At 38.5% G+C, this 22,531-nt stretch overlaps 1 protein-coding gene across 1 annotated transcript in view; it reads left to right on the forward strand.

Annotated features, from left to right (window-relative positions):
- Window positions 1-22,531, forward strand: part of PARD3 (par-3 family cell polarity regulator) — a 647,142-nt gene that overhangs the window by 282,779 nt on the left and 341,832 nt on the right. The window contains exon 4 of the mRNA XM_032395672.1: window positions 18,615-18,793. Within this exon, the coding sequence (XP_032251563.1) occupies window positions 18,615-18,793 (179 nt within the window). The remainder of the gene's footprint in view (window positions 1-18,614; window positions 18,794-22,531) is intronic.

A 22,531-nucleotide genomic window follows, 5' to 3' on the forward strand; every position in this document is an offset into this window, starting at 1 on the left:
GTCACATCTCTTCTTTTTGCCCCAGTGCTTTAAAAACTTTAAAAAGCTTCTCAGTACTTTTTAACAAAGTTAAGAATATTAGTTTTGTTTTGTTAAGGTTTGTGAGAACTGTTTTGTGTCTGTCTTTTCAACTGCATCTCTTTGGATCCTGTAACTAGTGCCCTTCTATGAGTTTCTTGTTAGGGTGCAGGTCTGCTTAGCTCCAAGCACCCCGTTTTCTCCTTCTGTGGTAAAGCTTCTTCTCCATCCTTGTTGCACACCTGGCTAACCTCAACTTAACCTTCAGGACTCTGCTGAAATCACAGTTTCTCTGATAGGTCTGCCCTGATTCCATTGATTTGCCGTGTGGTGCCTTGTACTTTCCCTAAGTCCAGGAGCATAGGGAGTTTGTCTGGTTACACGACTGCTGCACTTGTAAATGTTTTACAACTGAATCTCTGAAAACCAAAGAAGACGTGGCTTTGTAGCATTTGTCCATTTCCATAGTGTAAATACTCTTATTGTGGCCAATTTCAAGTTAGTTATGTTACTGAATAGAGTCCTTAGGAGATGCATAGTAGCATACTGTCATAGGGGATTTCTACCAGACAGATGCAGTAGGTGCATCAGGAGTATAGTTAATGATAAAATGTAAAATATTTATTTGATTGTAAGTTTCTATAATTTCATTTTTAATAATGACTCTAATAAGCAACTCTCAAAAATTTAAAATGTAATCTTTTCTCGTGAGATGGTATGAGCCATCTCTAGAAATCCTTTGTATCAAGCACAGACAAGTCACATTTTTTGAGTTGGTTAGAAACAGTGGAATAAGGTAAGTATGAGAAGTAGTTACTGTAGACAATTCTAATTGAGAGGTGCTTGGAGCAATTTTGGGATAGGTCCGTGGAGGAAGGGGAGAGAAGTTAAAAGGTGGATAGATCTCTAGATTACCTGTATTAAGACACTGACTAGATTGGGTAAAGGGGGTAAGAGAGAATGTTCAGATTCTGATAAAAATGTGTATAACCACCCCCTCCCTCTTGGCTTTTTTTTTTTTATATATATATATTTTTAATTTTTTTATTGTTATGTTAATCCCCATACATTACATCATTAGTTTTAGATATAGTGTTCCATAATTCATTGTTTGTGCATAACACCCAGTGCTCCATGCAGAACGTGCCCTCCTCAATACCCATCACCAGGCTAACCCATCCTCCCACCCCCCTCCCCTCTAGGACCCTCAGTTTGTTTTTCAGAGTCCATCGTCTCTCATGGTTCTTCTTCCCTCTTGGCTTTTTATTTTCATGTCATTCTTGGCATTTATTTTCATATCACATCTATGCCTATTTATGTGTGAAAAGGTAAAGATAAACCTGAGCCGTGACTTTCTACCTTCCCAAACCCTTTTGGATGGTGATCCTTTGCAGGACTCCCAGGACCAGAGCTGACAGCGTGCTCAGCATCATGTGCTCCCAGTGGTACACATCAGCATCTCAAATTTTAACCCGATGAGAAGTAAAGGAAGCGTTCTTTTTCTCTTTGGTCTTTTCCAGTGACTTGGCTGTCATATAAAAATAGTTAATGTGTATTTTTGGTATTTTAACTCAGTAAATGTGTTTTGAGATAGAGCCAGCCCTCTGATAGGCAGTATGTTCTTAATGGGTCCTATGATTAATTCATAAAAATGCTGCATACTATTTCTTTTCAAAAGGAATTTCTATTTTCTCCTTTTACAAGTGCAAGTACAAAAAGAGTGTGCAAGTACAAATCATCATTTAATCCCTTGTAAAGATCCTCCACTTAGGTCATGATAATTTTTACCCATGATTTGCTTTCGAGTAGTTGAGGTTTTTTTGACATTGGAGGTTTCAAAGGTTTGAAAGATTTGACGTCTCTCTCTCTTTTCTTTTACCCCTTGATAAAGGAAGACCAGTGTTCAGCCCCAAGCCTGTTATGGAATGCATGATACATAATTGGAAGACTTGCTTAGAATAAATAAACTCCAATTAATTAATTTCTTTCAACACACACTGAGCAGTTTTAAGTTCTAGACATGTTAGAATAAATCATTTGTGTATATCCCATTAATTTTGGTATTTTAAAGCTTACTCTCTTTTGTATAAATATGTAGTTGATACTGTATAGACCCAATAGCATATATACTCTGTTATCTAGTAGATACGGGTTTATGTTGATCTCTAAAATAACGGTAACAACAGTAATTAATAAAAATAGGGAATTATGCAAAAGGAAAATGTAAGTTGAAGTTGAAAACTAAGACAAAGGTAAAGGAAATTTTATGTACGTGTACTCTCTATCTGTTCCATCTATCACCTAGCATTCCGGTCGACAAAACTTCGCGTTTGCTTCCTGGCAGCTAATGTGTAAAGGGAAATAAGAAAAATCTTTTAATGTTTCCTTCCTTACTAGCTCTCCTGACCAACACAAGCTCTGTCAGACTCCTGGCAGACATACGCAATTTTAGTCCATCTACCCATGAGATTCTTTTAGGATTTACTCTTTTTATTTTTCTTTGAATGACCATACTGTTTAAATTTTCTTTGAGCTGATTACATGTCATGCAAGAAAGAGCTTATTTCTGTGGAAGCATGTTGTTGTCCACTGTTCTGAATAGTAAACAGTAAGAGAATCTAGAGAGTAAGATAAAGAGCGACAAAGAAAACAAAAATAAGTGAGTTGAAATTAATTTCACAAGAACGAACTCACCATCATATGTGCTACTATTTCTGTGAATTTGCTTTTGAATTATCAACTTAATTCTGTTATAATTTGCATGCTTGCATTATAATAGCTTTTATATGAGAACAAGTATATATAAAAAAGAGGAAATATGCAAGTGCATGTAGATATCTAAGACCACTCCAGTGGGGGCACCTGATTCATGAAGGCATTAGCATGGATCTGCTGGAGTTCAGTGGTAGATGAATGGGGAATGAATTATATTAATCTTGCTTGTTGGAGAGACAAGATAGAGAAAAAAATGAGGAACATATTCTTTCTTGGAAGCCCCATTTTGCTATTTGTACTTTTTATTTACCAATCATTGAGAGGTGAATTATCAGAAAAACACTTGCTACTGAAGCTACTAAATTGGTAGTTTTGCCTGAATTACTTGATCAATTCAACCTAAGTTCCTGAATTGACTAAGCATTTGAAAAGACAGTTTTGGAGAAAATATAGACTATTTCACAAGACTGTAGTAACAGGTTGTATGAAAGTATAGATTAAGGGCATCCAGGACATTTCTTTTAATCCAAGCAAATGTTCCTGACATAGATATAAGAGCAAATGTCATCATGGTTACAAAAGCTGATGTAAAACTTAGACATTTTAATAGCCATGGAGTAGGACATTTCCAATATTATTTTCTAAAGGTTAACTGTCAGAGTTTAGGTCCTCTAAAGAAAAAGTTTTAAAATGGCCTAGGATAGAGTATTTATTTTATAAGCAGTGTTTCTAGACAGAATAGCCTTTCTGTATTTTATTTCTGAAAATCCAAAGCTGTTAGGGCTGAAGAGGTTTTTAAGATCGAATCATGTCCTTCTTGTTCTAGGTGAGGAAACCAAAGCCAAGTGAGACTATGGGGAGCCCAGTGCTGTTTTAATGTGTGTTTTGAAATATTTACTGTTTGAATTAAAACCTAAGCATGTATGAGCTTTATAACAGTGGTGGTCCAGGGACACTCTCCTGCTGCCCCCCCCTTCCTGGGTGACCCTTCTTTTTTGTATGTTAAATCAGTGTAGGGTCACATTTGCAGAGAAAACTAAGGAGACATATTAGAAATCTGTACTAATGCAGATAAATTTTGTAAAATCAAACAAGATTGATTACCATCCCTACTTGATTCAGAGCAAAGGAAGGGAATCTAATTTTTCTATTTTTCCACACCTCGTTTGCTGTAATGAAAATGGCATTCTGCTTTGAATCACTTTCAATGAAATGATTTTCAATATTGTTGTCTTTGTGACATTTTGACAATTAAAATGTATTTCTCAAGCCTACTGGAAATGCTGCAGTGCTTTTTCTTGTTTTCATTTTTTCCCACTGGCCTGTGTCTGTGCTTGTTGCCTAGGAAACTACTATTGGGTTGAATTTTGTTTGCTTGGTTGTCAGGCTGTCAGAGTTATGGGTAAAGTTCTTGGCTTTATATTTGTAAAAGTGGAATAACTATTAGAAATGTTTTATCTATGTTAAAGGGCTTTATCTCCTCAATTAAAAAACAGCCAAGCAGTTGTTTGGTTTTCTTAAAATAATAGAGGATTTTCCCTCTTGATTATTATTGGAATTTTCTGTTTTGTATACACATTTGTAGTAGGATTTGAATTGTCACAGTGGGTTAGTTCCAAATACAGCACTTCAATAAAAAATTCTTACATAAATATTTATTTACTTTGATGACTCATGGAATACATGTAAACATTAAAATATTACATTAAAAATCCAATGAGATCTTATAAAATACAGGTCATTTGCCCTATGTAATACTTAAAAAAATTTAGGGGCACCTGGGTGGTGCAGTCAGTTAAATGTCTGACTCTTGGTTTTGGCTCAGGTCATGATCTTAGGGTCATGAGGTTGAACCCCATGTTGTGGTCCCTGCTCAGTGCAGAGTCTGCTTGAGATTCTCTTTCTCTCCTTCTGCCCCTTCCCCTCCACTCACAAGAGCGCGCGCACTCCCTCTCTCCCTAAAAATAAATAAATCTTTTAAAAAATACTTATAAAAATTCAGAGCCCTACAAAATTGTGTAATACTTAAAAAAAAATTCAGAGATATTTGTGTTTGTCCACTGTGATGGCCATGAGCCCCATGTAGCTGTCGAATCCGTGAAATGAGGCGGCAGTGACTGAGGAACTGAATTTAACTAGCCAGTTTGGCTTGTGGGTGCTGTATTGGATGTGACAGACAGGGGCTTTGCTACTCCAGAGTGTCATCTGGGAACTTGATGGAATGCAGAATCTTAGGCCCCATCCTGCATCTACTGAATCAGAATCTCTATTTTTAACAAGATCTCTTAGGATTGATAAGCAGCACTTTCCAGTCTAGCTAGAGTAATGATTCCAGTCTTGGCTGCATATTTGAATTGCGTAGAGAGCAATTCGATTATTTTCATGAACAGTGCAGATGTAGAACAACTGATAAAACTCAAAGGGTGTACCCATAATGTGAGCTAAGGATGGGGAGGGAGATCTTTTAGTACTGACCTGGATTTTGGACCTTTTGTTAAGGTCAAATATAGGAGGGATATAGGTGGAGAAAGAGAGTTCTTAAATAAGTACTTTGCATATGCTACATATTATTATCTTAAATTGACTAAGTATTAGAAAAGACTCATTTTGGTGAACATACAGCCTATTTCGCTGACAAGATTGTAGTGGCATATTGTGTGAAAATGTAGATTGAACCCTTAATCCAAAGCATTTCTGTTTAATCCAAATAGTTGTTCCCTACATAGAAAGGGAATATGAAGTATTTAATTTCTCTCTCTCTCTCTCTCTCTCCATGACGTACCCTCCTTCAATGTGCCACTCCCCCACTCCTTCCCACAAATGTCCTAAAAATAAAATAAGTTGTGATGATGTTAAAAGCCTCAGTTGTTTGCCAGTCTTAGTGAAAGGGAACTTGTCTCGTTCTTAAATTTTTTCATTACCTTTCTTTTTACCTGTGGAGAATGATTGCAAAGATCCCAGCATCTGATGAGTCATTGGCTGCTTACTAGTGACTCTCCTCCCAGCTCTGAGGTGCAGTGTGAATGAATTCAGCTAATACACATTTCCTGCTGGCTCATGGTGAGATGACCATGATGGTAGAAGTCGGTGAGAAAATTGCAAATACATCAGAGCCCCTGTCTTTAAGTTCTTGGTCTTCGAGGATTTCATCGTTTCTGGAGAGGAGTGTGTTCTCTGTGGCTTGACTATTGAGGCTTGGATTTTGTCTCTACCACTTATTAATAGGTTAACTTTAGGGGCCCTGGGGGGCTCAGTTGGTTGGGCATCTGTCTTCAGCTTGGGTCTTTATCTCAGGGTCCTGGGATCACGTCCTGTGTCGGGCTCACTGCTCAGCGGGGAGTCTGCTTCTCCCTCTTCCTCTGCCTCTTCCCCCTAGTTATGCTCTCTCTCTCTCTCTTTTTCTCTCAAATAAATAAATAAATAAATAAATAAATAAATAAATAAGCCAGGATAACTTACCCCTCCAACACCAGTTTCCCAAAAAAAAAAAAAAAAAAAAAAAAAAAGGAAATAATAGAACCTATTTTGTAGCTTTATTCTGAGGTATGATCAATTAATATATTTAAGGTTCTTAGCACATGCATGACCCCTAGTAAATGCTCAATATATGTTAGTGGTTACAAGCTTAATTGGTTTATTATAAATGATCAGGATGTATTTACTTTTACATTACTCTTTCCTTGAATGGATTAGATTAGCTATGAAAGATCTCTGCACTTTGAAGGTAATATAAACAGACATGTAGCCATATGTTCCAGAACCATGACGTCTTATTGCCGCCTTGGAGCAACGAGTTGGTGCCAAATGGCTTTATTAATAACCAGTATGTACAAGGCTCTGTGGTAAGGAATTAATGTGAAACTGGAACACTCAAGACAGAAAAGTGGATAATGAGCTATTTGAATACTTTTGAAGTGTTTCTGTCATTTACCCCAGTATCAAATAGCATTGCTTCAACCTCCAACAGCCCCTAATCCTTTGCTCTGTTTCATTTGTCTTCATATCACTGATTGCCTTGTGATATCATCTGTACTTATTGACACATTGCTCTTCTCTTACCATGAAATGTCACATCGTTGAAGGGTTATTTGCTGCCAGCAACTAGAAAAATGCCTACCATGTAGGAGGGAGGAGCTCAAGAGATCCTTGTCTTGAATGAATGACTTTTGGTACATGCTTATATAATATTTTTTAGTACCATGAAGATTCAAGTTCAAAATGGCCAAAATTAAGCGTAGAGACCCTAGTGGAGGTTTAATGCCTGGGAATTAAGAAAAGGATTGCCTTTGTGAGGTAGTTGAAGATGGTTAATGTGCTAGTGAAATAAGTACAAAAATACAGTAAGGTGGGGAGCGTCCAGTGTACATCCTTAGGTAACAGAAAGCAGGCTAATGAAATTAGTGAATCTCTAGTCCCCTGTGAGGGGGAAAATATGACACTTTTGTATAGTATTGTGGGATAAAGTTTATAATAATAAAGGAATGGGAGAATAATGCTTATCAAAAGTTAACTTGACAGTTCTTGAGATACTTGAATCCTTAATAAAATAATAGAAGACAAATGTCCAAGGAGAAGGGCATTTAGAGACAATCTTCAATGCAATCAATAATCAACATCCATTTTTGAAAGATAAATTACTTGTCAGATGAAGTTGATAATTTCAAAATTTAATTACATGATTGTTGACCTGGATTGCTAATGTGAAAGTGATATGAGGGATTTGATACAGATATACATATAAAATTATATGTGAAGAATTAATTTAGATTTGCTTGTACTCACATATTCTCATAGGTGAATAAACACTGCACAAAGGATAATAGTTCAAAGTTAATAGTAAAAAACAAAAAAAAGAAAAACCCTAAAATGTTGTTGGGATTTCTAGCTACAGTATTCTTTACCAATATGTGAAGCAGCAATTCTTTGGACTTTTTGAGCAAACCCCCCCCCCCCTTTTTTTTTTGTCTTCTCTGGCCATCCAATATTTGTTTCTTCTTTGCTAAAAAGATTGCCCTTATAATACTTAAGACAATCAAAGTGAAAAGATTAGAGATACAATAACAGTTTAACAAACATTTCCTAAATGCCTTTTGCTGGGCTGGGAAGTAGGGGTAGAATCTCTAAAATTAATGAGGTCCCTACGTTGGTTCATCCAGGTCTCCCTCCCTTGCTTTATCTTTCCCATGTCACATCTTTAACTCTACACTTTAGCCATACTGATTTTTTTTCCAGTCTTTTTAATTCTCTAGAATTTTGGTGTTTGGCCTTTGCCCCTGCAGTTTTCTCTGACTACATGTCTTCTTTTTTCCTCTTTATCCCACTGGCCAAACATCAGCATCACCACTCCAAAACAAAACCCCAAACCGACAGACCAAAAACTTCAGCTTTGATGTCCTCTTCATTCAAGTCTTTGTTGATTCAGCAAATGTTTGTTAAGGGTTGTGACAGTGAGAAGGGCAATATTGTTCTCTGGGAACTGTGTACTAAATGGGAGGCAGATCCTAAAACTTTTGATTGACAGTGTGGCAAGTGCCAGGATAGGAACAGGCAGGCCATAAAAGAAACACGAAGAATCAGTCAGAGGCTTTCTAAGAGAGGAGACACAAAGAGAATCTAAAAGGACAACAGGGAAAATGTAGCTGTCCCTTCTCTCCTGAAGTCTTTGCTGATGTTCTTAGAAAAGGTGCCCCTCTTAGGTGTTTTGGTAGTGCTCTGTTCTTCTCCCGAAGCACCACGAGCACTCTATAAAGGGCTGGATAATTTGCCTTCTCCACAGCACTGCAGAGTCCAAAGGGCAGAGGCCAGCTCTGTGCTGCACGCCATGAGACCCCCTAGGGAGGTGTTGATAAAGAAGAGGAGGTTTATGGTACTCTTCGTCAAAAGCTGTATTAGTGGACCAGTGGGGAGGAAGCTAATAATAGTGAGTTAAAGAAAAATTGAGAGATGAAGCAGCCAGATCTTCTTTCTAAAAGATTGCTTATCAAGATCCCTCATGGATCTCAACCTTTAGTTGGGGCTATTTGGATCTATGGAAATACTACTCAACACACTACTGCGAGGGAAAACATTGTAACAATAATCTAGAAGCCCCACCCCCCCGCCCTGTTCCCCCTTTTTCTTTTGTTATCATCTCTGAATATTTTGTTCATGTTTGAAGGAAAACAGCTTAGCTAGCTTTGGCCTGCTTGCATGCTCCTGGGTGCATGCTGTTGTTCTCTGTCTTTTTCTGTCTCTCATTGTTTCTAGCTCATTCTCATGTTCTCAACTCCATTCCCCTCATTGCTCATTGAGGTATTTTTCTGAAAGTGCAAAAAGAAGCCAAAAATTTTTTTCCACAATATTCTCCCAAAGAAAGCCTTTGGTGTCAGCTGTTCAAATAGTTTGCACCCTGCTGTGGTTATTTTCATCTGGGCACTGTGTTGTATATATCACTCTTCTTACCTTTACTTTCTTCCTCTTAATAACATCTTTTTATTACTGGGCAGGTGGTAGTCTGTCAGAGTATTTGTTCCCTTTTGAATGTTCAGAGTGAGATTCACTTGGAGTGATTTTTCCACAATAAATGACTCTCAAAAAACCCTTGGCTCCACAGTCATTATTTTTTAGAATCTCTAGAATAGTAGTATCTCATAGATGCTCACACGTTTGTTGATTGAAGTAGCCAGACATTACACCCGCCATAGCAAAACAAAAAAGGGACACCAAAATTAGATAAAAGGGAAAGGATCACCCTGTGAAACTTTGCTTCCTCTGCTCTTTGGGCTGGCCTGAACACTCCCCGATGGGCTCTTGGCAGGTGCTCAGGATTCTGGCATAACTAACCATTTTCCCTGAGCTGTAACTGCTGTAGCAAAGGATTTGGGGACACTAAGTTTTCACATACAGGATTCAGTAGCCAATGCGTATTTTTATAAGCTGCTGGTTATTTACCACTGCCTAGGCCCTACCCTCTCCTTCAGGAAGCAGAAAGGTAAACGTGAAAGGCTTTTGACCTCTGACGCCTGTTTCTTCCAGACCCTCACTGTTCTTCCCTACCCTCAGAGACGACAAATAAGGAACCCCTGGATTGCATCTTTAACCATTGGGAAGTTTTCTGTTCCTGACTGATGTATTTTAACCAACTTAAAAAAATTGTAGTTCCTGCTTTGGGGGTGTGTGTGTACATGTGTGTGTTAAGGGAAGGGCAGAAGGGCAGTGACAGTGAGTGGGGTGCGTGCTTATCCTCTGGTTAAGTAGCTGGCTGACGCAGTTAGAGGTGGAAACAAAGTGCAGTGGGAGAAGGTGGGCAGAGGAATTCCACCAGCATCCCAGGCTACCTAGCTTTCCTGTGCTCCTCCACCCACACTGGCTGACGGGGTATGAGCCAGCCGCTCCTGTTGCGTCGGTCAGGCTCCATGCTCTCCGGCTTGTGCCTGGGCAGGTGGGGGGCGCACCTGCAGGGCACTGATGGAGCACGGGAGGGGAGTGGACAGGCTTATGCCGGGGCTCCTTCCCTGCCCAGCTGTGGGTGGCTGGGAGCTGTGTCCCTGCAGTGAAAGCCACAGCTCCCCTTGCCTTGGGGTGGTAAAAGCCTCATGAACACTTGATCCCTTGCTGCTTTTCCTTAATTCTGCCATATATTTGTAAACAGTCCTTCCTTTGGATTTTCCTCAATGACCCCTTTCTGAATCAGCCACCTGTTTGCTGCTGGGACACCGACGCTGGATGTGATGGATTTGAGGAATTAGGACACTGAACAGTGGGGGACGTGGTTGGGATGGAGAGCAGATGCTGGGCAGTCTTAAGTCATTGGCTTTGGTGAGGCACAGAGGTGTCACATTGCGGAGCTTGTTGGAGGAACCGACACTGTGGATGGTCCATGGGGCGCACAGGGCGTGGGTGGCGGCTGAGCCCTGGGCCCTGAGAAGAGTATTATAGGAAGTCGTGTTTGGAAGATTGCTGAAGTCCTGATTGCTGCAGGCCTTGACAGTAAGACCCATCCCATCTCTCCTGGGATTTTCTGTTTAACTCTTGGGAGGGCTGGCTGGCTCGCCGGCTGGCCGGCTGGCTGGCTTGCTTGCTTGCTTATTTATTTATTTATTTATTTATTATTTATTTATTTAGTTCGGATAATTGCAGACTCACATGCAGTTGTAAGAAGTAATACAGAGAAATTCTTTGTATATTTCCCTCAATGGTAAGATTTTGAAGAACTGTAGTATTACATCACACCAATATTAACATTGATACGACCCACCTATTTTATTCAGATTTCCCCATTTGTACTCCTGTGAGTATTTGGAGGGTTTTTAATCAGAGTGGTTATATGACCAGTTTCTGAATGAGAATTCTGATGTTACGAATTCAAGTGTGCCTCAGAAAAGTTCTTGGTTTTTCTTTGGAAACATTCATATGACATTGACTTTCTTTTCCCTTCTTATATGTATCTAAGATTCAGTGGGACCATTGAAAACATGCTGTTATCTATAGAAATGTGTTTTAAACTCAACCTTCCCCCAAAATCACCTGTTCTCTCTAGTGAAGTGTTAAGCATATTGTGGATTTGACATGCCTCAGTTCTCCCGGGAGAGCAGTGTGGTTATAGCCAAATTGCAGAGGACAGGGAGTCAGTTAACAAGTACTCCAGGTACAGCTGGGTCACCCAGGAGCAGGGTGACCTTTGACCCAGCCCTGAAGCTACCTCCCTGGGCCTCAGTACACTCATCTGTGAATGTAATATTTCAGTTTGTTTCTAGGGCACCTTCCAGCTCTAGTATTCTTTATTTATTGCATGAACAGATAGTTAATAGCAGGGTGATAAAACTCATTTTATATTCTTGTGAGTTATTCAGTGTTTTTTAGAGCTTATTTTGTGCCTTGCCTTCCACACATTTCTTCCAAGGATTTCACCTCAGTCAGTGAAATACTGAGAAGCACCTTTATAAAAAGGGCAAAATATATTGGAAGGTCAGCTTTGCAATATTGGTGACAGGTTTTTATCCCCGTGACATGTGTTAATAACTTGGTTCTTCTCACTGTGAGACGTGTCTTTAGAAAATGTGTAATTGCCCTGAAGATCAGGGAGACTGTCTTCATTTTGCATCAAGAGTAATTATGCTGTTTGCATCGTAAGTTCTAATAGAACACATGTAACTGCATATTATTTTTAGATTTGATTAAATACCTCGACGGCTTATGCCTGTCTTCTTAGAAAAGCTTTATTCATTGCCTTGAGTGGTTAAATAATTTAGAAGTCACTAGAAGAATGAAAGAAGAGAAGCAAATGGGAAAGCTGATTAAGAATAGGGAGGGGTATGATATTTAACAGTTAAAAATGTATATATCTGCCCTTTTAGTATTTGCTCTAATTCATTATTAGCTTTGCCATTTTCCACTTATTTTAAAAGGCACCTTACCTAGAAAGCAAATCAATATTTACAGTGCATTAGTGACACAGAGAATTTGAAATCTTGTGATGAGGGTTTATTGCTGTTTTATCCACTCTTCAAAGGAATGCACACATCAAACGGTCTCCACTATCATCCTGGACCCAGTGACATCGCACCAGTCCCCGTGTGTTCCAACCAGCAGCTTAATTATTGAAGATCCTTGTCTTTGAATTTTCTTTTTAATATTTCAGAGGATGTACTTGGAAAATCTATATATTAAATAAATCACAAGATTACGGGGAAAGTTTTATTCTTGTGTTTTTAAATGCATTGATTTTCCTAAAATTGAGGATGAGGAATTGTAATAATAATGACCAAATTACCTTAAACAAGAGGCTTCTATTATTTCTAATTACTGTAAAGAACACAGATTACATCAGGTCATTAGAATGCTGAAATAGGCCATGGGCAAAGCATGGAGGAAAAGGCTGTATTTGTATTATATTCCTCTTAGGCAAAGACAAAATTGTATTCTTTTTACAACATGTGTTTTATCAGGACTGTGAAAGGTGGGAAACCTGTCAGATGAACCAGGCAGTTGTGTTTCTGTTGATAAGGCCAGATGTTTATAGTGATAAGGCCAGATGTTTATAGTGATCTCCTTTAAAGTCCGGTTCAACTTGTCAAAAGACCACATGCCGTTTGTGGCTGCTTCTACACCATTCCCTATAACTCGGGTATTTTCCTTCTCCTGTGTTGCTTGTAATACTTTAACCTGTTTAGAGGCCCCTGACAATGGCTTTTGATACTGCTCTGAAACACGTTTGTATTTTTTCTAGTTCATTTTTTATAAATCATTGTAAGTTCTGTTAGGATGAGGTTTGGTAGGGGGTCACTGGTATAGTGTATGAACATATAAGGAATCACACATTTTTTTTAGCATCAAAAAATTTCAGACCCCATTAGTGCCACATCTGGTCTTATAGCTGAGGAGCCTGAGGCCTGGAGAGGGCACGGACACACCAGGCTGCCCGCTGTCCTGTTCTTAATGTGTGGTCCTGGGCATCTTGGGAAACACTCAGATCATTGCAAGGAGGCTGTTAGGGCAAGACTGTTTTTCAGAGTATTACCAAAATATGTGTTGTGTTTTTCACTGGGTTGATCTTCTGCACCGGTGGTGCTCAGGCACTGATAGGTAAAATGCAGGCCCCTTGGCACAAATCAGGACATTGGCACCAGATGTATTTTTTTTTTTTTTTTAAAGATTTTATTTATTTATTTGAGAGACAGAGAACGAGAGACAGAGAGCATGAGAGGGAGGAGGGTCAGAGGGAGAAGCAGACTCCCCGCCGAGCAGGGAACCCGATGTGGGACTCGATCCCGGGACTCCAGGACCATGACCTGAGCCGAAGGCAGTCGCTTAACCAACTGGGCCACCCAGGCGCCCCGGCACCAGATGTATTTTTTACCCAACACCCTCACACTTTAAAACACAAGCCATTTCTATCTGCTGTCCTTGATAAAGCGGCAAAAATGATTGCTTTTACTAAATACTGGCCTTTGAGTATCCAGTTTAATATTCTGTGTGATTAAAATGGTAGGTAGGCGTAAAGTATTTGTACATATTGAAGATCAGTGGTTGTCTTGAGAAAAACTTCTATGTGATGGTGGGCGTTGTAAGAGGAGCCAGCCCTTTTTTTAGTGGAACACCATGTTTTCTTTTTTCTCTTTTTATTTTTCTGAAAAAGGACAGAAAACTGTGGTTTGTCAGACTTTGATGTCTGGCAGAGTTTCTAGAAAATGAATGAAGTGAGCCTGTCGCTACGTGGCAAATATCGGACAGTATTTATTGCCAAAGAAAACACGCAAGCCTTCTAAGTGAAAATTAGATTTTGGAAAACACAAGTCCTCCCACCACTTAATGACTCTTCTCATGAAATGGGTAGTGATATTCACGTTATGTGATTTTCTGATATGAAGAAATATATCAACCTTTTTAAGAGTGATATAAGCCAATAATATGTTCCAAAAAGCTAATGTTACAGAATTTTTTGATGAGTAAAAGATCCAAAGTAAGACAGACAAGTAGATTTTAATGTACAAAGAATGAGAAGTTTACATTCCATATTGCAGCTAACCTTTGAGAAACTCTCATTTGTCAAGTTTTGGTGTGGTCTCAAAGAAGAGTATCTACAGTTTTGGAAAGATTATTAAAATACTATTCCAGCTAAGTATTTGTGGAGTTCTTTTTTTCTTCGTATGCTTGTCATGTTGCAGCACATTGAAATCAGAAGCAGGGATGAGAATCCAGATGTCATCTATCAAACAAAATGTAAAACAATGCTACTCTCCCACTAAATAAACTTTGTTTTATAAAATAGAATTTTCTAAAATTCTGTTGTTTACGTTAACATGTAAATGGGTTTATTATTGTTAAGTTAAAAATGAATTAAGGAATAAATATTTAAATTGTTTTCATTTCCACTTCTAATATGGTAAACGTCCCTAGCTATAACCCACATAAACAAAACCTCTTTGAGGCCCTCAGTAAATTTTAGAGTGAAAGAGTCCTGAGATCAAAATTTGACAAGCACTGGTCTAGGCTGGTCTCTTTTGGGGTGTACTTCATTATCTTATACATTGTACTTCTACTTAACCAGGAGGTTTTTCTTTCTTTAACACTTCTGAAATTGGGATGGCTGTTGTTTCAATCTATATGCATAACTAACATTAATACTTCTTTAACTCTCCAAAATCATATGTTGCTATTTGTTAAAAATCAGTGTATGATTTTTCAGTATATATAATCCTACTTAGAAAACAACAAACATTTTTCCTTTTACAAAATTGAGACTCACATTTTTATCTCCAAGTAGCTAGAAATGGATTTCATGATTTGGGTAGTGAGTCAGCACTGACCCAGGCGCCAGGAAATTGTTCCTGAGCTCCTCCTGTCATCTCGCTGAGCCTCAGCTTACTCATCTGTGAGGTGAGTCACATGTTCCTCTGTTGTGATTAATGTAGAGCCTCATTAAAAAAAAAAAAAAGACTCAGATCACTGCAAGTTAAATCAATGGTTCTAATCCAAGGTTATTTAGGTGTGTGTATAAACTGGATAAAAATGCCTTATAGTTTTCATGCAACCATAAAACCAAGAAGAAATTATAAACCAATACAAATGCAAATCTCACACCATCAGTGTGTTGCTGAGTCTGAATCACAGGCACCATGAATGTAGACCAATGCTGTGTGGCCTGGGGGCTTTGCATTTGGACCTAGTGATGCTGCTGGTGTGCACTAGGATTCAGTTCTTTCAGCGCATTGAACTGCAAGAAAACCTTGATTTCAAGATCATTATGGTATCATTTGGCATTCTTTTATGAAGAACATATTGTTTACATTTTAAATTGAGTTTTCTCATTAGCCTGGGACTCAGATCACCTTCCTGCATGTGACCGTGAACAGAAATGTAAATATGGGGCCTTGAAATTGCGTCAGGGTGCTTGGTTACTAGGTAGTACAAGCAAAAGATCCAGACTATATTATTTCCTTTTATGGACATCACTAAAATGAAAACAGAAGGAAATGAAAACGGAAAGTGTAATGTGCAAAGAACTGACAGGAAGGGCTGGCTGATAGCGCGTCTCCTGGGACATCTGTCACACCGCGGGTCCTATACGTGCTGCCCCAGTGCAGTGCCCCACATCTACCCAGAAGGCTCCGCCCGCAGGGTCTGCAGTCCTCGCTGCACCTTATCTCCTTTCTAGCCCCCCCTTCCCCCCCACACACCTGCAGTTTCATGAGTTACAGATACAAGAGGTGAAAGGCTAATTATTTTTGTCTGTTTCAGACTAATAGATTAACACAGTGATCATGTCCCATCAGAAGATGCATCCTTATATGCAATTTATTTCTTCTGGGAAAAATTTTCAAAAGCAAGCATAAGAAGCTCTTTTCTTTTGTCTAAGCAAATTCAATGAGATTATATAGTTCCTGAATTTATTTTGGGGTGGAAATGTACTTTTATGTGATTGTTTTATTGTGGTCATTACTTCTGTTCCATTTTTAAAGACCATCTCTGGTGAGTAGTGCTTCTTTTAGATTTACACACAGATGCACACATACATGCTCACGTGCAGGCACGCGTGTACACAGAAGTTGAGGTGTGCAGAGTTCCTTAACAACTAAATAATCAACAACCCAGTAACTGGAAAGCAACAGAACTCATATCCAAGAAGCAGTACTATAATTGGCCAGAACTGTTTTATTCTTCCCCCTCCTCTTTTTGCTTTTATGCTAACATTTTTGATTTGATGAATCTGGGAACAGTTTTGTTATTTGGGAGGGAAGTCTTTTTTATAGTAAGAGCATTGTAGGGTTAATACACATAGATTCTTAGATGTATATTTTTGTGAACTTGTTTTGAGAATGACTATATAGTTCTTGGTGTGTTTTATTTTTGGGTGCAATGTATAAGCAGTAAGGGCCATCACAAGTTTTTTACTTACACTTAAAAATTGGAAATTATTCTCTATAATTTTCATGTGTGTGTCTCTCCCAGCAAATTAAGATAACTACTAACAGTATTAAATTAAATGTTCAGCATAGGGGCGCCTGGGTGGCTCAGTCGTTAAGCGTCTGCCTTCGGCTCAGGTCATGGTCCCAGGGTCCTGGGATCGAGCCCCGCATCGGGCTCTCTGCCGAGCAGGGAGCCCGCTTCTCCCTCTCCCACTCCTCCTGCTTGTGTTCCCTCTCTGTCAAATAAATAAAACCTTTAAAAAAAAAAAAAAAAAAAAAAAGTTCAGCATATTTTTTTCTGGTAATGTTACCCAGGCTCTCTTATTATCAGATCCTCATGATGTAGAAGCACATGTTAAAAGCAATATTTTATTCATATGCTTCTGTTTCCTCTGATCATTTCTAATTTGCTTTAACATCTTTGAGACTGTTGGATTGACAGTGGTTTAAATATCACCCTCAGTATGTAGAGTCTGTTTTTAGTTGAGCATCCATCCTTTAGGATCTGTATAGCCATACCATTAATCAATTCATCAGTGTTCCAAAAATGTTTTTCATAGTGTAAATCATGAGTTTATTCCACCACTAAAGCTATTTTGTCAGAAACTATTTATTTATTTGAGAGGATGAGAGGTGGGGGAAGGGGCAGAGGGAGAGGGAATGAGAGCCCACATGGGGCTTAGTCTTAAGACCCTGAGATAATGACCTGAGCCAAAACCAAGAGTCAGACACTTAACCGACTGAGCCACCCAGGCACCCTTTTTAGAGACTTTTTAGAAATATTTACCTTGCATTCTAGTTTTTGAAAACGGATCGTCTCTAACGTTATTTACTTTTTAACATAATTTAAATTTTTCATCTTATATTTAATGTTTTTGAGTGATTTTGCTCAGTTGGTAAGTGGAGTTTTTGGTTTTGATTCCCAGTGTTACAGACTCACGTGCTTTTGTTCTTATCTGGTTTTATAGTTCTGTTCCTTCTCTGCTATACCAATGATTGTATCTGCTAAGGTGTGCTCAGTGCTCTTGATACAAATATTAACCTGAGTTTGTTAATGATTGTGTTATAGCAGTTGCAAACAGACCCCTCTTTTATGTGAATACAGTTGCTGAAACACTGTCTTTCATGTAATTGTGTATGTGAGTATATGCCAGATACCTGCATATTAGCATATTACTTTCAAGATTCCCCTTATCTTAAGGATGAGAAGTGTGTTTGTGCTCTATATTTTCTGATAGTACTTCTTTGAACAAGATAATTATCTTATTTAACAGAATTCCTTAATAGATGAGCCAAGAAGTTTAGATTGTGTATTTTTAATCCCGATATGGTTAAAAGTTAGATAAAATTTGTTCCATGGCTCACATCGTTATTTCTACTTTAGAATATGTATGATATATATCTTTTAAAAGATTTATTTATTTATTTGAGAGAGTGCGTGCATGAGCAAGAGGGGCAGAGGGAGAGAGGGAGAGAGACTCACAAGCTGACTCCTCGCTCAGCAGAGTGGGGCTTGATCTCACAATCCTGAGATCACGACCTGAGCCCAAACCGAGAGCCCAACGCTGAATCAGCTGCGCCACTCAGGCGCCCCTGTATATTGAGTATGCACGGAGTGTCAGGTGCTGTTTTAAGCACTTCATCTCATTTAGTCCTCAAGATACCCTTACGGAAGAAGGATGGTTTTATTGCGTAGGAAGAGACTAGAAGCAGAGTCTAGTTAGGCGGCTTGCCCAGAACCAGACAGATACCAAGTTGGTGAAGCACAAATACGAGCCTGGGCAGTCTGACTCCAGAGCAGGTTATCCCATACATACTACATTTCTTTTGCCGTAAAGTGTTTTAAAGGAACTAATGGAATTTCTATTTAGAATGGTGACCCACTGTCACCTAAGTGTTACTCTAATCTTTTGGATTTCACTACCTTTATCCTAACATGTAGTTTTCAGACATTAGTTACCTTTTAAAAAATATAATGCTTTTTTGTATTTATAGATATGCCTCTTCATGTCCGACGAAGCAGTGACCCAGCTTTAATTGGCCTTTCAACTTCCATTAGTGATAATAATTTTTCTTCTGAAGAGCCTTCACGGAAAAACCCCACACGCTGGTCAACAACAGCTGGCTTCCTTAAGCAAAACACTGCTGGGAGCCCTAAAACCTGTGACAGGAAGGTAACCATTTCTATTTTGTGTCTTCTTAGTATCAATGATGAATGTCAGCTGCTGACTGGATCCTTTGCTTCTAGCCCATCTTCACTATGGCCCTTTGTGTGTGTGCATGTCAACTTCCGCATCAAAGTTTAGATGACTTCTTATTTTATATTGCCCTTGCATTTTATGATAAAATTCATGCTAATAGATTTATTTATGTATCCATTTTTTGAATAGATAATATATTTATGATTAAAAATGAAATCTTTTGACATGAAACGTGTACATGTAAAGTCCCTTTCCTACTTTGTCTCCTAGTCACCCTATTTCTCTTCAGGGGTAATCCCCTTATTAGCCTTTTGCATGTCCTTGCAAAGATATTTTACACATGTATTGGCAGATATTCCTATTGGTTCATGAGGTACATTAAAGAAATTATAGCATTATGGACTTCTAAGGATGAAAGTAGAATCCATAGTCTAACTACCCTATTGACAATTTTTTCTTCTTAGAGAAAGGAAGTGTACTGCCTAGTCTTAATAACATTTTCTTCTTTGAGCTAATTTATTTCAGTCCATGACCTAATTTATTTAGTCTAAAAAAATAAACTTTATTCTATTTTTTTGAGCCTTATCATCCCATTCTGTTATACCTCTAACCTTTTACTCAATGAGCTTTAAGCTGTGTTTGTCATTTTCACTGCTGAATCTGTAGAGTCTCAGTAAACATCTATTGAATGAATTAATATTTTTTTCAATGCAGACAGTAATTGAGCACCATGTGTATGTTGAACTATAATTACATATTAATATTAAAGTGAATATAGCTTAATATTTGATTTATCCTTTGCATTTATGTGAAAGTACCTGTTTTAATTTTTTTTTTACTTGTTGCATTTCTACAAACACTCTTTTGTAGTAGTTCATTTAAGGAAAAAAAATACATAGAGCATCTAGAGTACCTTAACTGGGAAGAATCTACCAGGAAAAAACAGTGTGCTGTAGTCTCTGATTTTTTGGATTAGGAGTTTAACTGTTAGGCTTACTTTTCTGAAATATTTCATTATGTATTTGATGAGGAATCAAGTTGGAGTATCTTCTCATTGAGATTAACTTGAAATTTTAGAATGCTTGATCATGAAGTAAACCATCCAAAGAAGCAGAATCCAGTTTATGAATAAGCCTCATGACAATTAATTTGTGTTCAGAATAGATTTAATTTGCATGGGTATTTAGAAGTGTATAAACAAGTAGAGTTGACAGTTAAAAAAAATGCATTATTAAAAAGGTTTTCACATGGTTTAAGGATAGTGGGTCAGAAGTCATTGAGGTAATCAGGGTTTTCTTTTTAATTCCTTCCACATCCTGGGTATGTGAGTCAGCGTCAGTTGCACAAAACAGAACCACAGTAGCTATTTTAAACATAAACACAAACAAACTTAATACTTAGAATTGGAATCTCAGAAAATCATTGGAAGAGCTTGAAGAGCAGGCTGTAGGCTGGACCTCCTCAAGGACTTTCTGAATAATGCAGTACTGCACATCTTCCCGCAGAGAAGTGACCTGAGATCCTTCCCCCTGCATCTGCCCACCTGATGCTAGCGCCCTGTCTCCAGGTGTGCTCACCTTGTCTCTTGTCACTTGTGAAGCTAGGAACTGAAGCCAGAAATGCCTCAGCAAACTGGATCCTCTCCATCGCCAGGCTTGCCCCTCACAACACAACAGCCCAGGACAATTCCCTCTTCCACAACCGTCATTTAAATGTCAGGCTCTTGTATGCAAATGTGCAGAATGCTGTTTGCCTCTAGATCCTTACCTGTAGGGGAGATTTAGGAAATGGACTTTGGCCTTCCAGCTGGGGCAGAGCGGGCACGCTGCCAGAGGACTGTGGTGCACACTGCCAATTAGTCACCTCACTGAGTGTTTGTTTTAAATAACATGTATCTATCGTTGTAACAAATTTGGGAAACTAGTGCAATACAAAATTAAATTATTTATAATGCTAAAATTTAGCAACACCTAGTGTTAAGATAATAAAGAATACACACACATAAGCACATACACATACTCTCACACATATATATATCCACACAGAGTTGGAGTCATACTGTGTCAACACTTGGATCCTTATTATTTCTCCTTTTTTTCATATCATAGGGATTTCCCCTGGTGTGAATTTTATTGGAAATACATATTTATCGGGGCGGGGGCCCAAGGGGGAGAGAGAGAGGGAATCTTAAACAGGCTCTATGCCCAGTGTGGAGCCCAACTTGGGGCTCAGTCTCACAACCCCTGGGATCATGATCTGAACCAAAATCAAGAGTCTGAGCCACCCAGGCACTGCCCTGAAAAATATTTTTAATGGATGCAGAATATCTCATTGTAAAATACAGCATATCATTCTCTTATTGTTGGACATTTATACTATTTTCATTTTTTTCACATTATAAATATAAGTGTTGCGAGACAAATTTGAATGTAGTTTTGTTTTAAAAATGGTTATTCAGGGGCGCCTGGGTGGCTCAGTCGTTAAGCGTCTGCTTTCGGCTCAGGTCATGATCCCAGGGTCCTGGGATCAAGCCTGGCATCAGGCTCCCTGCTCAGCGGGAAGCCTGCTTCTCCCTCTCCCACTCCCCCTGCTTGTGTTCCCTCTCTCGCTGTCTCTCTCTCTGTCAAATAAATAAATAAAATCTTAAAACAAAACAAAACAAAACATGGTTATTCATGGACACCTGGGTGGTTCAGTTGGTTAAGCAACTGCCTTTGGCTCAGGTCATGATTCTGGAGTCCCAGGATCTAGTCCCACATCGGGCTCCCTGCTTGGCAGGGAGTCTGCTTCTCCCTCTGACCTCTCCCCTCTCATGCTCTCTCTTTCTCATCCTTTCTCTCTCTCAAATAAATAAAATCTTCTAAAAAAATAAAAAAATGGTTATTCATTCAACAAGCTTTTTCCTATGTGGAACAGTTTTTAATGTAGCCAAATGCCCACACTTCCTCATAGGAAAGACCTTGATTTACCTCCACATCTTTAGATGAAATCATGTTTGCATACAACACACATAAAGGGTAATGTGTAATGACTTTGTCCTTTGAATTATCTTTGGCTTTACTTTTCAAGTACCCATTTCCTAAGCTTGCTGTCAAAATTTTAAGCTGTTTGTATTAAAATCTGAGAGATTTTCTTTTTTGTATGTGTATATCGCACTAAATGCTGTCTTATTTTCATTTATAAAATGACTTCCTGTATTTTCAATATTCAGAACAGGTACTTGGAGGAAAGTATACTTGCTGATCAGTATTAACTTGATTTACTTCTCTTGAGGCCATGAGAGCTTGCCTATGCTGGGGAATTTCAAGATGTTATACATTTTTATGAGTATGTAGTGGCTTAGGTTTTCTGTATAAATGCATTGAAATAAAGGAGTTAAGGATTCATAGTCTTGTGATGCATTGATCTCTAATAGTTAAAATTAAGTTGACATTCTAGTATAACTCATCAACATAGTTAAGTGACCTCTATTCTAAGTTGATAAGCAAAACAAACAGTTTTGGAATAATGTCACCAATTAGTTGAAATCTCTTATTTCTGAACTAGGCAGTTCCATTCAAGTATCTTAGAACCCGACCATGTTGAACTCGCTCCTGTGGCTCAAAACCAAGATGAGAGGTGGAGTCTTCCCAGTTAATGTAGTCATTCCACTATTAAATTTAGAGGGCAATGTAGACAGATTTTGGTGCAACTAAACCATGTGAGAGCTTG

This window comes from Phoca vitulina, unplaced genomic scaffold (assembly GCF_004348235.1).
Source record: "Phoca vitulina isolate PV1807 unplaced genomic scaffold, GSC_HSeal_1.0 scaffold86, whole genome shotgun sequence".
NCBI lineage: Eukaryota > Metazoa > Chordata > Mammalia > Carnivora > Phocidae > Phoca > Phoca vitulina.